This window comes from Serinus canaria, chromosome 9 (genome assembly GCF_022539315.1).
Source record: "Serinus canaria isolate serCan28SL12 chromosome 9, serCan2020, whole genome shotgun sequence".
NCBI classification, from domain to species: domain Eukaryota; kingdom Metazoa; phylum Chordata; class Aves; order Passeriformes; family Fringillidae; genus Serinus; species Serinus canaria.
Genome location: NC_066323.1, coordinates 12,010,823 through 12,024,965, shown reverse-complemented (window position 1 = coordinate 12,024,965; position 14,143 = coordinate 12,010,823). Strand labels below are relative to the sequence as shown.

The 14,143-nt window shown below is 37.5% G+C and overlaps 1 protein-coding gene across 4 annotated transcripts in view; it reads left to right on the top strand.

The window, feature by feature from the left end:
• Positions 1–13,784, top strand: part of ACAP2 (ArfGAP with coiled-coil, ankyrin repeat and PH domains 2) — a 60,166-nt gene extending 46,382 nt beyond the window's left edge. For 2 of the 4 annotated variants that reach the window (XM_030226924.2, XM_050977795.1), the window contains 12 exons: positions 296–396; positions 1,626–1,731; positions 2,157–2,365; positions 2,583–2,652; positions 3,874–3,968; positions 5,260–5,444; positions 6,269–6,361; positions 7,578–7,765; positions 8,092–8,201; positions 8,573–8,683; positions 8,908–8,969; positions 12,897–13,784. In XM_030226924.2, coding sequence (XP_030082784.1) covers positions 296–396; positions 1,626–1,731; positions 2,157–2,365; positions 2,583–2,652; positions 3,874–3,968; positions 5,260–5,444; positions 6,269–6,361; positions 7,578–7,765; positions 8,092–8,201; positions 8,573–8,683; positions 8,908–8,969; positions 12,897–13,000 — 1,434 coding nt within the window. In that variant the 3' untranslated portion in view covers positions 13,001–13,784. The remainder of the gene's footprint in view (positions 1–295; positions 397–1,625; positions 1,732–2,156; positions 2,366–2,582; positions 2,653–3,873; positions 3,969–5,259; positions 5,445–6,268; positions 6,362–7,577; positions 7,766–8,091; positions 8,202–8,572; positions 8,684–8,907; positions 8,970–12,896) is intronic. The other 2 variants (XM_050977797.1, XM_050977798.1) reach the window with 2 other exon arrangements.
• The last annotated feature ends 359 nt before the right edge of the window (positions 13,785–14,143 follow it).

Genomic DNA, 14,143 nt, shown 5'->3' with positions numbered 1-14,143 from the left:
TAGGCACTTAAAATACTACTGATTTAAATATAACTTTTCTGATTTAATTGTGGATTAATTTCCTTTCTTAGAGTATCTTTGAATACTGTTGTTTAAATTTAAGGTGTTGATTATTCAGTCGATTGGACTGTAGATCTCCAAACCCACTGAGTTCAAATTTTATTTTTGGAGGAAAAAATTAGTGTAACCAGGAAAATAGAGCTCAGTTATTAATAATTCAGGATTGAATTATTATCTTATTATCAACTATATTATTTTTTTCCCTGTGACTCTCTTGTTAACTTTTGTCTCTTAGGATAATCCCACGGTGGTTGTTGAAGACTTGAGGCTCTGCACAGTTAAGCACTGTGAAGACATAGAGAGACGTTTCTGTTTTGAGGTGGTTTCTCCAACAAAGTAAGGAGAAGCAGTGGAGTATGTTTATTTAAAAATAAAAATAATTACATGTAGTTGTTTTAAAATGTAAGATTAATGTTTCTCTTGGGATAGATCAAAACAGGAAAAGTATCTGAAAAATTCTGCTCTCTGAAATTTTGGCTGAGAGTAAGTGATGCTGTGAGAAGTGTCCCTGGTATTTAGTTTACTTTGGGCACTAAAATAAACATGCATTCTTGTGCTTTTTGCACAAATGGCTTGTGGTGCAGGGCTCTGCTGCTGCTTAGTGTAGTAGCTGATACTATCAGCTGCTTAGTAATGTAGAAAATAGGTCTCAGTTTCTCCACATTTCTGATTGGTGCAATGAGAGAGAAGCACTTAAATAAGCTGTTGTCTCAGTCATGTTAAATTATACTTCAGAATGCTCTAAATTAAACTACTAAAAATGAAACTACTAAATGAAAAATAAAATTATTTTCAGCTCCGGCAGTGCATTGGCTGTACTTAAGAATTTTGGCATCCTGCCACAGCAAGGGCAGGACATGGATTCCTCATTAGTGATTGTGAGATGTGACCATACTTAAGTTTTTGATACAAGGTCAACTTGCTTTTAGGTTTGGAGGTTATCTGCACTTTCCACTCCTCCTTAGATTTTTCTTTTGAGTAGATTGCTGTCCATCCTGATGTTTGCATCCCCAGTTGTGGTTCACTATAACATGCATTTTGCTCTTGCTTGCCTGTGGTTTTTCAACTCATAAGTGTTGGAACAGTTTTATACTTCATGACGTGTTTCTTTTACTGTTGATGAGCAAAGTAGTTCATTCTTTGTCATAGAGCTTTAAAGTTACTCTCTTGAGGTCAGTGAATGAAAGTGTGTTTTCAAGGACTGATACCTGTGTCTTGTGTCACAGGTGTAAAAAATGCATTTGAGGACATAAAAAAGAAAAATTTGGAATAAGAAAAGGAATAGGAAGCTAAGCCATTGTCTGTAGCCACAATTGTCAGTGTTTTTGGAAGACTCATTTCTGTATCTATATTAGCATTACCTGCAAATAATTTTGAAGTAAGGAGTTTGCAGCTCACAAAGGCTCAGCTGCTTTGTTATCTTAAAATAAATGTGTTTATTAGATGATGCCTACTAAACTTGTGATAGCAAGAAACTTGCTCCATAAAAACAGGCCCCTGAGCAACATACTGTTGGATGTCAGCTGCTTGGGCACTGTCTCTGAGTACTTTGTGATTTGTCACAGGAGCTGCATGCTTCAGGCTGACTCGGAAAAGCTGCGGCAGGCGTGGATTAAGGCTGTTCAGACCAGTATTGCCACAGCATATAGAGAAAAAGGGGATGAATCAGAGGTGAGTGTAACAATCCACCAAACAACTACCTCCCTTTAGATCCTGAAAATCTGTAATGCATAAAGCCTCTTGTAATGAGAGAGAAGGAAAGAAACAATCCATTGTTTGTCTTCCAGTAGAAATGCAATGAAATTTTGAAGGCTGTGAATTATATCTGTTCTGTCTTTCTCTTCATCATGTTAATATTACTATGGTCTGTATGGTTTTTTTGAGATTTCTCTGTAGTGTGATTAAAAATCATAGGATATTCTTATATTCAGTTTTATATATCTTCTAAAAACCTAAGCTTTTTTTTTTCTATTCTGTGGCTTTCCTTGGCCTTGGTAGAAGAGACTTTTCTTGTATTTCAGTCAGTATCTGTGGGACTTTATTTCTTTAGTTTAGCATGTCTCTTAATGGGTTTGTTTGTGTCTTTTCTCTTTTAGAAACAGGAAAAGAAATCATCCCCTTCTACCGGGAGCCTAGAATCTGGGAGTGAGACAAAAGAGAAGTTGTTGAAAGGAGAGAGTGCTCTGCAGCGAGTGCAGTGCATTGCTGGTAATGCTGCCTGCTGTGACTGTGGTTTGGCAGATCCTCGCTGGGCCAGTATCAACCTGGGGATCACACTGTGCATCGAGTGCTCTGGGATACACAGGTTGGGGAGCTCCTCACAGCTGCATTTCAATTGTGCATTGGCTTAATTAGCAAGGGTGGTGTTTGCCTCTTCAAAGGTATATTGAAAGAAAATTAGAGACTCTTGTTTGTAAATAGAATTAAAGTAACTGCTTTATTTGCATAAATTAATGGTAAATCTGTCTGAGGTAAGATATAACATGTAGTTACAGGTTAATGGTTTTTTCCATGTTGTTTAGGAGCCTGGGAGTCCACTTTTCAAAAGTAAGATCTTTAACGTTGGATTCATGGGAACCTGAACTCCTAAAGGTGCAGTATTTTTGAAACAGCCTTCTGTTTGGTACTTAGATTGTTGTTCTAAAGCCTCTGCATCATAAAGTTCAATGCAGGAAACATGTTTGTACCCAGTGTGTCTTGCAGTTTTGAGCAGAAAATGTTTATACTTGTGTGTTGGTTTATTTTAATTCATACTTTCTTATACTCTGTAGTAATTTGTGCTACAAACTTGCAATTCAGAACAACTTACAACACCTTCAGGTTCCCAAGTGCACTCTGAGTTGCAAGTTTCATCTGATACTTTCAACATATAAAAAGGCAAATCTGTTTACAAACCAATAATGTCTTTCAGTGGGCTGAAAATTTTGGAAGTGATATATCAGCCTAAAGCATGATCATACTCAAAAATTTGAATGTCAGCTCTTAACAGTGAGATGCTTCTGGCCTATAGGAGAATACTCATGCAACTGCTTTTGTGTGCCAAATTTCTAAGTTGATCCATGGTTAAAAAAGTCATGTGACACTGAAATCCTGAAATAGGAACTCTTGCATGGATGCATGTGTGCCAGTGAATAACTCCTGCAAACATTTGTTTTTAGCTGTGCTGGCACTTAGGAATTGCTTTTCTGTTCTGAACAATCAAAAGACCCTGTGCTTTGTGGTTAAATAATTTTTTATCAATGTGTTCATGCTGAGAAAACAACTAACCAACCCCCATGCCCACTCCAAAAAAAAAAGCTGTACCTCTTGTACTGTTCATGTAAATATCAGAACTAAATATTCTACCTGGTATTAGAAACAAGAAATCTGTTCATTGCAATCAAAAGAGTTAAGTTCTCCTATAAGGAGGCTTTTGTCTCTGTTCCTTTTCTGTAGTTGTATCAGATTATATCCTTTGAGTAAGGTGGAATATAGTTGATTGAATTGTCTCTTGCTGATGGGCTAAGAACAGCTCCCAGCAAAACTGGTGGAAAAGCACCTTTGTTAATGAGACCTGCAGGTGCCATTCTGATGGTTGTTTTTTCAGGCACTTTAAGAGTGACTAGATTTTTTTCTTACCTTACTCAGAATTTGGTCTCTCTATTCACTGATTGTTTCTTTATTATCATAGAAACCCATGCTTATTTCTGTTAGTGTACTTTTACCAGTGAAAACACTAAGTTGTAAATATAGGCTGAGTGAGGTTAAAAACAAATTAATGGGTAGATGAAGCTTTTGCAATTATATTTGAGTTTTTTTCATTTTGCTTTATAGCTTATGTGTGAATTGGGAAATGACGTTATAAATAGAATATATGAAGCAAAGTTGGAAAAAGTGGGAGTAAAGAAGCCACAATCTGGAAGTCAAAGGTAGTATTTTACCAGCAGTGCCTGTTGCTTCCTTTTATTGTTGCTTCCCTTAGCCTCCCCCTGTAAAAGATGCTGCCACTTAACTGTGTTACACTCCTGGAGAGTACTCATTTCCCTGTATCTCTCCCTTTTCTCACTGTCTCTGTTTATTGGGCATTCCTTCTGTTGGTCCCTTCTGCTTCTGCTGTTCATTTGGGGTTTTTTTATGATCTCACTCCCTCCTTTTGATGAGAAGTCTAGAGCATCACTGTGAACTTGTGGATTTTGTTTCCTCTCTGCTGGGTACCAGCTCAGACAGCTGTACTTGGTGTGTGAGTGCTCCTGGAAGGAGCCTGTGGCTGTTCCTTTTGTTTACAGTGACTTTGTTCTTCCATTTGGCTTTTTTATCCTGTTCCTCAGAATGTTCTCATCCTCCTACCTACATTGTACATGAGCTCTGCTGCTGAAAAAGCAGCCTTCAAATCATTGTACTGCTGTCTTCTATTTCTCTGATGCCAATCTGTGTTTGCGGGTAGACTCCCAATGCTTTGTGCTGCTGTATAGGCTCTTATAACTTGCTTTTTACTACCTTTCCAGTTCTGTGCTGCTTGCTGCCCAGCAGTTTTATAGTATGGAAAACTACATTTTATGAAGTGTTGGCAACTTGGAGAGAGTGATGATAATATAAACAAAGTAGGAGATTTGCTAGATATTCCTTCTAGTGGGAACTGCTTTTCAGCAGTTTCAATGCAATAATTACAGCCCCTTTTATCAGTTTGGCACAGCTGCTGTTGTGTTTTAAGCTGATAACCTCAGGTTACAAGGAAAAATACTTCAGTATGTGATATGGAACTGATGGCTGTGCCTACCTAGGGCTTGTTATTGTTTTCTTGTGTAATCTTAATGTTCCTGTAACAATGCTGCAATTTATATTTATGTAAGAAACTAAATATCTGTTTATTAGTAGGTTATTAACAATGTAAATGTGTATAAAGGTTTAATACAGGTAACATAGAAAAACTAATGCTTATTTCTTCCACATACCACTTTCCAAAGTCTCTGTCTGAAAGTATATACATGTTTGTGACCTTAACAAAATTACTTTCTTTTGAGCCTTATGCAAAATTTAATCATGAATCCAGAAAGTGACAGTGTGCTTTGCATCTTTCTGACAATGTGCTATAGGTGTGTCTTATGTGCAATACCAAGCTACAGTTTTGGTTACTGACTTTAGTACAAAATAGATATTCATTTAATACATGAAAATACTAAAATATTAGCTTACTAACTCCAGGAATTTTGTATATGACAGGCAAGAGAAGGAGGCATACATCAGAGCAAAATATGTGGAAAGAAAGTTTGTAGAGAAGCAAGCTGCATCAGTACCTCTGCCTGAGCCTGGAACAAAAGTTTTGCCTCCAAGTCAGGAAGACAAAAGGCACAGTGGCCCTGAAAAATCCCTTTTGGCAGGGGAACAAGGTGCAGCATCCCAAAAAGGTATTTACACACTTCTCTCCTTAGCTGTATTGCCCATATTCTTTTTAAGGTAACATATTTTTATATTAATTGACTTCTGCCTCGTGCAGAGACTATGGAATCTGGTTTTTTAATGGGTTGTAGCCTAGTGTAGAGTGTAGGGAAGAACAGACTTCTTCAGAGATGTGTTTTTTTACACGGGGAAGGATTTGGAATGAGGATGCTTATAACTCAGAATCATATTAACCACCTTCTCTCCTCGGTATTTTCATCCTCTTGGTTTTTCCAATAACGTTCTCTCCTGCCCTGTCCCTTCCTTACTGCCTGCTTTGTGCTTTGCTAACCTGCATGTCCCAGCGGTTGCTGTAAGTAGCGACGAGGCGAGACGGGAGTCTCTGTTCTGTCCTGATGAGCTTGATTCACTCTTCTCCTACTTTGATACCTCTTCAAAACTCCGTAGTAGTAAGTACTACAGCTGTGGCGTGTTCACTGTTTGCACTAGTGATCCATTGTGTGTTGTGGCCATTCCCTGCTTCAATCTGTTGTCTCCAGGCTGCTGCATTGCTTAATATTTTCATGAAATAATTTAAGCTTTTTTACTTATCCTGATTTTTTTTCATTTCTAGTTATCTTTGACATTTTTTATCATTATTGTAAATGTTATGGTTACAAAATGTGACTTCATGTTTTTCTATGGATACATTAAGAATATTGAACAAGAACAAGCCATTTTTTTAAAGTTATGTTCAGGACCAAGTATAAGAGCTTGCTTTATTATCATGGTATCTGTGAGGAGCAGGTAGCTTCAGCTCTGCATAGTAATTGCAGTTTCTCCCCCAAAACAGTCCGAAGCAGTGACAGTGGGATCCAGCCGAGCACTGATGACAGCAGAGAACACCTTGCCTCTACTATATCAGCCAACAGTTTGTATGAACCAGGTGTGTTAGGCTTTGCACTGTAAGATGAAAATTTAATCACTTAGCAGCAGGTTTTTTTTTGTAAAAAAGATTAATACTTGGTGATACAATTCATGTCTGCTATGCTGGTTGAAATGCTTTGGCAAGGGTAAAATTTGCCTGAGGGATCTTTCTTTTGGCCCTGCTACCAAAAATGACATTTAATCCTTCTAAATGGGTTCAAACAACTATGTTTTTTTCCAGTCAGATGAGGCTGATCCCAAATGCATGATCCATTTATAAATAAATAAATCCACAGAGATAGAATTCCTCTTGAGTCACAGATAGTAGGCTTTTACGTGTTTTTTGCGCATTCTTGCTTAATTTTTCTGTTTCTTATTTTTTTGGAATCGACCAAGTCTTTAAACATCATTCCTTCAACTTAGAAGTTCTATAAGTTGATGAATGAAATTATTTGCTAATTTTAGCATGCTGTTCTGACAGATATATTGAGTATGGCTTCTCAAAATTTCTAAAACATTTCTTTATAAGGCAGACCTATTCTTCTATATGAAAGCACTCTTTTAAGGTATATTTTAAATCCAGAAGTTCACAGATGTTTTTGCAGACAGGCAGCATGTGGCTTGGATTTTTTTTTATTATGTTGTAGAAATAATTATGATGCTGTAACTCACAAAAGTTTCTATGTAGCAACATCTTTATCTCCCAGGCTTCACTCCATATAACCATTACTGAGATGAAGAGAAAGACTGTGCTTTAGTCCAAAAGATTATAGCCACAGCAAGTAATTGGTAAATGACAATGGTGTCTGTTAACAAAAATTAGGTCAGAACAGTAATAGCCTTATACTCAGGTGTTTCAGATAAAGATATATTTGTATGACTACATCTTTGCAGAAAATGAATTTTATTCATGTCTTGCAGTTTACAGTTAAACACACTCCAAACCTTAAACAATTTCTTAGAAATTACATGGAATATGTAGATTGAAGTATATACACATGTGCCAGTAATGTGGAGAGAATGTTTTCTGTGCAGTAATAGTTCTTTGAAGAGACTGTGCCTGAATACTGGAGCTAAAGGCATTTGTGAATTCCCCTGGCAGAATGGGGCAACAATACATAGCATTCTGCAAAAGCTGAGCTACCTATTGCCAGAGAAATGATGTTTTGATCAGAATTCCAAGAAGTACCTTGTTAAAAGAGGAATAAGATAAGCAATTCTTTATTTTTTTTCAGAAGGAGACAAGCAAGAGTCTCCAGTGTTCTGTGACTCCAAGCAGCCTAGTCCAGGATTGCAGTTGTATCAAGCTGCCTTTGAGAAAAATCTTCCTCACATGGCAGAAGCATTGGCTCATGGAGCTGAAGTAAACTGGGTCAACGTGGAAGAAAACAAAGCCACACCACTCATTCAGGCAGTGCGAGGGGTATGTGATGTACAGCACTGGTGATGGGGGAGGAGAGCAAGGGAAATAATGATATTTCTGTGTCACTGTTCCTTTTGAGCTGCTTGCGTCCCTAATGAATGATAATGTGATGCTGAAGTTATACTTAGAGTGTTCTTTTAGAGTTGTTTCTGAAATATTTTTTCCTGTTAAAGCTTTGTTGGAATTCTATGTCTAGTAGTGTTTAAAGTTGGAAACAACTCCCTTTAGTTTCCTTTACTGGGTGGCTCAGTGGTGAGAAGGCAGAAGAGGTTTGGTTTGATTCTAGAGATCTGGTGCTGAGCGGTTTCTTTGTTTTCATTCCGTAGGGTTCATTGGTTACTTGTGAATTTTTGCTGCAGAATGGGGCCAACGTGAACATCCGAGACATGAAAGGAAGGGGGCCCCTGCACCATGCCACAGTTCTAGGACACACTGGGTAACTCACTGCCCCATGATTTATACATGCCCATCCTTTACTATAGTTGTTCATGGGAAGCTTCATCATTGCCCCAGATATTCTGATATTTTAATGCTATTTCAGGTGATACAAGTTTTTCTTAAGCTCTGGTTGTGAGAGTGGAAATAGTATTTTGATTTGGCAGTCTAATCCACTAGCAAAACACACATGTTTTCTAATGTGGATTAAATAAATGGTTTGCTTACTACTCTGCTAACATGTTCTAGAGGAATTGCACTATTTTGATATATATGAGACTTTTGATGATTTAATCTAAATCATCCAAATGATTTTATTAGCCTTTTTCCTTTATTGTCAAAAGTATTCTTCAATTTTTTTTTTCTAAACAGACAAGTGTGCTTATTCCTAAAACGAGGAGCAAACCAGCATGCCACTGATGAAGATGGGAAAGATCCATTGAGTATAGCAGTGGAAGCTGCAAATGCAGATATTGTTACATTGTAAGTTGTACATTCTGTTTTCTGACTTGATAACTTAGATTTTGCTATTCTGTTACAAGTTTAAAATAAATGTCGAAATTCCTGTACGTAAAAAGAGGGGGAACAAAGGAAAAATCAAAATAGTGTATCTGTAGATGACCTCTCTGATGTGAGATTCAGGAGAGCATTGTAGTCCTTTTTGTGCTTTAAAGATGACATTGTTTCTTTTGTTTTCTGGATGGCAGGTTGCGTCTAGCAAGGATGAATGAAGAAATGCGTGAATCAGAAGGACTCTATGGGCAGCCAGGTCAATACTCTTCTAATAACCACACTGAAATGCAGTATAAGAAGTGTATACAGGAATTTATCAGTTTACAATTAGATTCGTAGTGTCTGAGGGAAATTTAAGATTGCTTCATACAATAGTGTTTTTTACAAACCAACACATTCTAAAGCTTCATTGAAATTCAGTGGTGTGACTTTGTCAGAGTACTTAGGGAACCTAAAAGGAGACTGTTTAAAGAGCATCATTATAGCAGTGTGTTACTACAGCCATGACCACCCTATTTCGCTGGTAATTGTCCACAATTTTCTCCTATTGCTGTTCCATTGACATTTGTGTCATGTTAGGATTTACCTGACATTATTCAGTGGCAGCTTTCTGACTCAGCTTGCTTAGAGACTTGAAGAGTTCATTTTATTCCAGGACACCATTCTCCTTCCTGTGGAATGGTCCCCTTTTTCTTTTTTAAAGAAAAAAAACCTTGCACACCAATGTAAAAAATGTACATGAAATATTTCAAACTGCCTCCAGACAAAAATAGGAAAGTATTATTTCCTTAAATTTTATTTTAAAATATTTTTATTTATTAAGATACTAATAAGAAACAAAGCAGTCATTCTTAAGTATGTATTTTTGTATGCAGAGTTTCTTTCTGTTTGGTTAAAAAACAAATGGAAGCTGGCAGATACTTGAGCCAACTCCAGCGGGAAAGTAACAAATTATATTTAATGCATATGTGCAACTTTATTCTCAGGCACTCAGACCTAATTTACACCGTGTTCTGATGTGATATTTGCTTCCATAGGAAGGTAATTTCATATCATGCAAGTACCAATAATGAAGGCACACTTGATTATGAAGTTAGCTAAAAACACCCTGCTGTTCCTGGCAGAAGTGAAAAGTCAACCTTATTTTTCAGGTTGAGTGCTGAGTACTCTCAGTTGAGTCCTATAAAGCCCTTATGTGTTTTCCACTGAGGAACTGGGCAGGGGACATGTTACCAAATTGGAGCAGTAGAATCTAGAGACTGCAGCTGATGCAATCTGATCCTGACACTTTACAGCTGGTAAGGTGAGATTGACAGTGAAGAGTAGATTTGCCACAACAGGCAGAGCTTGCCAAAAATCAGGGAGAGGCTTTCATTAGAGTAACTTCTGAAATTATTGCCACAAGCTGGAGCAGAGTCCCAGCCAGAGAACTTACTGTCTTTGGATAGCACAGCTCTGCCCCCTTCACTCTGGTGCTTGGTGCAATTTCTTTTAAAAGTTGGAGTCAATATTTGAGTGTTTTGAATGTTTTTGTCTGCTATAGAAGGGTTGTGTCAGTGTAAGCACAGAACCTGTCTGCTGTCACAAGGTGTCACAGCTTTCTGTGGTTTTAAGGGATACAGGTCTTTTTCACTCCTTATTCATGTTAAATTATCTGCCCTGCCCTTACTTTAGAACTCCCGTGTTCTGAAATTATTATTCTAGAAGAAAAAAGGGATTTTCAAGACAATTGTATATTTGCTGGTAGCTGTCTGAGGGTAAATATCACTGTATGAGTTTGCTGTCATCGGAGTTAAGCCAACTGCCTACTTCTCAGCTCTAGCAATGCAGCTGATAAACAATTGCTCATGTAGCTAATAGCATCAAAATTTATAATTTAAGTATATATGGCTGGTTTGAGCTACTGAGTGAACAAATTTATTGCTTTGCAAGGTACAGTTGGTCTTCCACAACATTCCTGGAATGGGAACTAGCTAAAACCAGCTTTAAAAAGTTATTTCTGGTGGTAGAAGCCATATGCACCTTAGTGCTGTTTCTGTATAATACTTGAGTGCTCATCTCCTGGTGCTACAGTACGTCTTGCTAACTCTTTGATATTAGCATTGCTACTTTTTCTTCCTACCTTTTCTTGAATGTATGATGTGTGCCTTTTGAGTTACTCTGGTGTGAAATGGTAAAGCAGTGTTACAGTATTTTTGTACATATAATCTGCACTTTAGGGAAAACATGCTTGGAAAGAGAACTTCCAGAATTCAATTTTAAAGTAGAATTTTAAAATTATAAGGTTTACAGTATTAAGCATATAAATGCAACATACAAACTAAAGGGGCACTTTATTTTAGTCTATTTTTGTATGTAATATTTTTGTTATGTAATAGAGACAAAGCCAGAGCCACAATGTATCTTTCAAAAACAGCTTTTTCTTCTTTCAAGTTAATTTGAAAGAACCAAGTGTGGCAACTTGAACTGCAGTTCTTGTTCACCAGTGGAATCCAATTCTGTATTAAAAGCATAATTACTTTTATCACAGAAGCCTAATTCTGCTTTTGCCCTTCATAGCTATTCTTTTGGTGAATGTTACAGCTCCATTCTGTGCTGGTCTCCCAGAGCAAGAAGTTCTCACAAGCTGTTACAGTAAAACCTGTCCTGTGCCTGCTTCATCTCTAGAACACAGAATCACTGAATGGTTTGGGTTGGAAGGGACCTTAAAGATCATCTAGTTCCAACCCCCCTGCCAGGGGCAGGGACACCATACTTGAAATTAAATCTGAAAACCAAAAAGGAATTTCTCTAGAACTGACTTTTCCTAGTAGAGCAGTATTGAATGTATTCATCTTTTAGAGTCTGGGAAGAATTATGTTACTGGCCTGTTAAATATTTCTGGAAGGTCAGTTATTATTTGTGAAAAGTGTTTTTAAAAGAATGGAGTCTCATCTCCAAAAGAATCATAGCTTTAACATTGCAAATGTGCATTAAAAAATTGAAAAACAAAACAATGTAACTTTTCCCAGTAGTACAAACTTTTAAGCACAAAAACATTCTTTTCTTCCACAATCATGTTAGGGGGGAAAAAAAAAATCTTCATATTCGATATACACGTTGAGAGAGATTTTGGGTTGATTTCTTCGTCATGCTATTAATCAAGCTGTCAGCAAGAAACAGTAGTGCTGGGATCTTGTGTCCTGTGTAGCCATCTGTGTTGGGAAGACTCTCAAATTTGGATGGCTACATAGCTCCTGACCCAACCCAATGTTTGATGGTTTTAATTCCTTTTGAAGACAAAAGGGTATGGTTAGTGTTTTAAAACAGAACTTGAGCTCAAGGCCCAAAATGCTCCAAAATATGAAAGAATGTGAAAATGAATGAAAAAATGTCCATTTTAAAGTGGCAAAAGAATGACTTGGCAATGACTCAAGAAGTAATCAGTCCTGAATGTGTTTTCCTGTGTAGACAGGGAGGGGGAAGAACATACTTTGGAATATGTTCTAGTAGTGGGGTTGTGTTTAGGCTCAAAGGGTAAAGATTTAAAAAAAAAAAAAAAAAAAAAAGGAAAGATTTTTAGGGGAAGTATCATTGTTCTTAGATATCAAACTGAAAAATGTAATGAAAGATGTAGATGAAATGAATGTAGAAATTTTATTTTTGCTGAAGTAATAGACAAAAGTAATTTATGAACAATAATTTATCTACTTAAGATTGCTTTTTTAATATTTATATATTATTGTTTGCTGATTGTTTCTTTCGTGGAGAATTCTGTTTGGCTGTAAGAATTCTGATCTGTTTCCAAGTAAATCTTTATTTATGCCATCATTCTTTTGTTCTGTAGACAATCTTGGTTAGCAGTTCCTTGCAAAAACAAGGATTTTATTCTTTAACGGCTAATAAATATTCTTTTCTTTTTAAGTTGCTTTAACTTTTCCTTTCTAACTCTGAACTTTCCTCTGTGTGGCTGCCTGTGAGGTACTATTTCAGGTATAGTTTGGCTTTGTTTAATTTGCTTCTACAGAACATGCATGCAAGTAACCAGTCCCTCAGAGTTCACATCAGCATCACTCCATCTAGAAGCAGTATTCATACATGAATTAAGTGTTGCACAGTAGGGCATTTGTGCAATGGTGGGTGATGTGGGTGATGTTGACTATTGCAAATGTTTAAAACTGTTTCTCTTTTCTTTTCTACCTAGGAGATGAAATTTATCAGGACATTTTTCGTGATTTTTCTCAAATGGCATCAAATAATCCAGAGAAGTTAAACCGCTTCCAGCAGTCAGATTCCCAGAAGTCTTAAGTGTCAAGAAGGAAAAGAACCTGAAGCTTATAGTGCAAGTCTTTTTTTACTTTAACAGAATGAATTGTATGCATTTTGTTAGATAGTTTGGATAAAATGACCACTCCAATGTAGCTTTAGATTGTGGTAGCTGGGGAAGTGTATGAGTTGGTTTATGTTCTCCAGTACATATACCTCAGCAGCTGAAGATGTTTCAAGCCCCTGAGTCCCTGCTAGCTGAGTGTAAAGCAGCCCCTGCTCCATGGCCAGCGTTTGCAGCTCGCACTCAGGGCTGGCAGAGCCCAGCTGGAGCCATGGGCTCCGGCTGCAGGGCGCTCACAGCGGCTCTGCTACCCAGGGCCGTCACTGTCATCTGTCCCCCTGTCACCATAAAGAATGTGCCTCTGACAAGAAGGTCTGGGTTGCATTTTCTGGGACTGTTTGGAAGGGAATTTGGGCAATGATTTACTGAGTTGTCCTTCCATTTGTGGGACTGCAGATCAACAGATTCTCTTGTTCCTGCGGTGACTCTGGTTAGAGGTAGGCTATTCTTCACAGATGTGATAGCTCCTGCTCTTTTGCAAGCTCTTTCACAGTGGAAGCTCTAGCACCAGGCTGGCCTTTATGCTGGTGACTGCAGGTCAGTCACAAAGGGATATATCCTGGGGACCAAATTCCTAAGAGCAGTCCATTTTCCTTTTTTTTTTCTTTTCCTCTTAAATTAAACTTTCAGTGCAGCAAGTATCCTTCTAAATGAGCATGTGGAACCTTTCATGAAAAATAAACTTAATCCTTTTGGACATGATGTGGGTTTTGTTTGTAGTATTTTGACATGAAAACTTGAAATTTGAGACATGAAAGTAAATATTGAGCCAACAAAGTTTGTGTGTAATAGTTGTACAAAGGCTATTTCTGCTTTTTGCTGTTCTCACTACAAGCTCTAAGCTCAGTAGAAAAGTCTTATGTCTTGCAGCCACTCTAAATTTAGGGCAATCAATCCCTTCTATCAGGAAGCAGTAGCCCTTGTATGATTTGCAATAATGTGTATGTTTGTGTTGTCTAAATTAAGGTGAGCACAGGAAAAACTAGAATTTCAGTGCACATTTCTGCCAAGCAATGAATGAACACAGTCTCCAACTGTGTTGTGAGGGCAGCAGGACATTT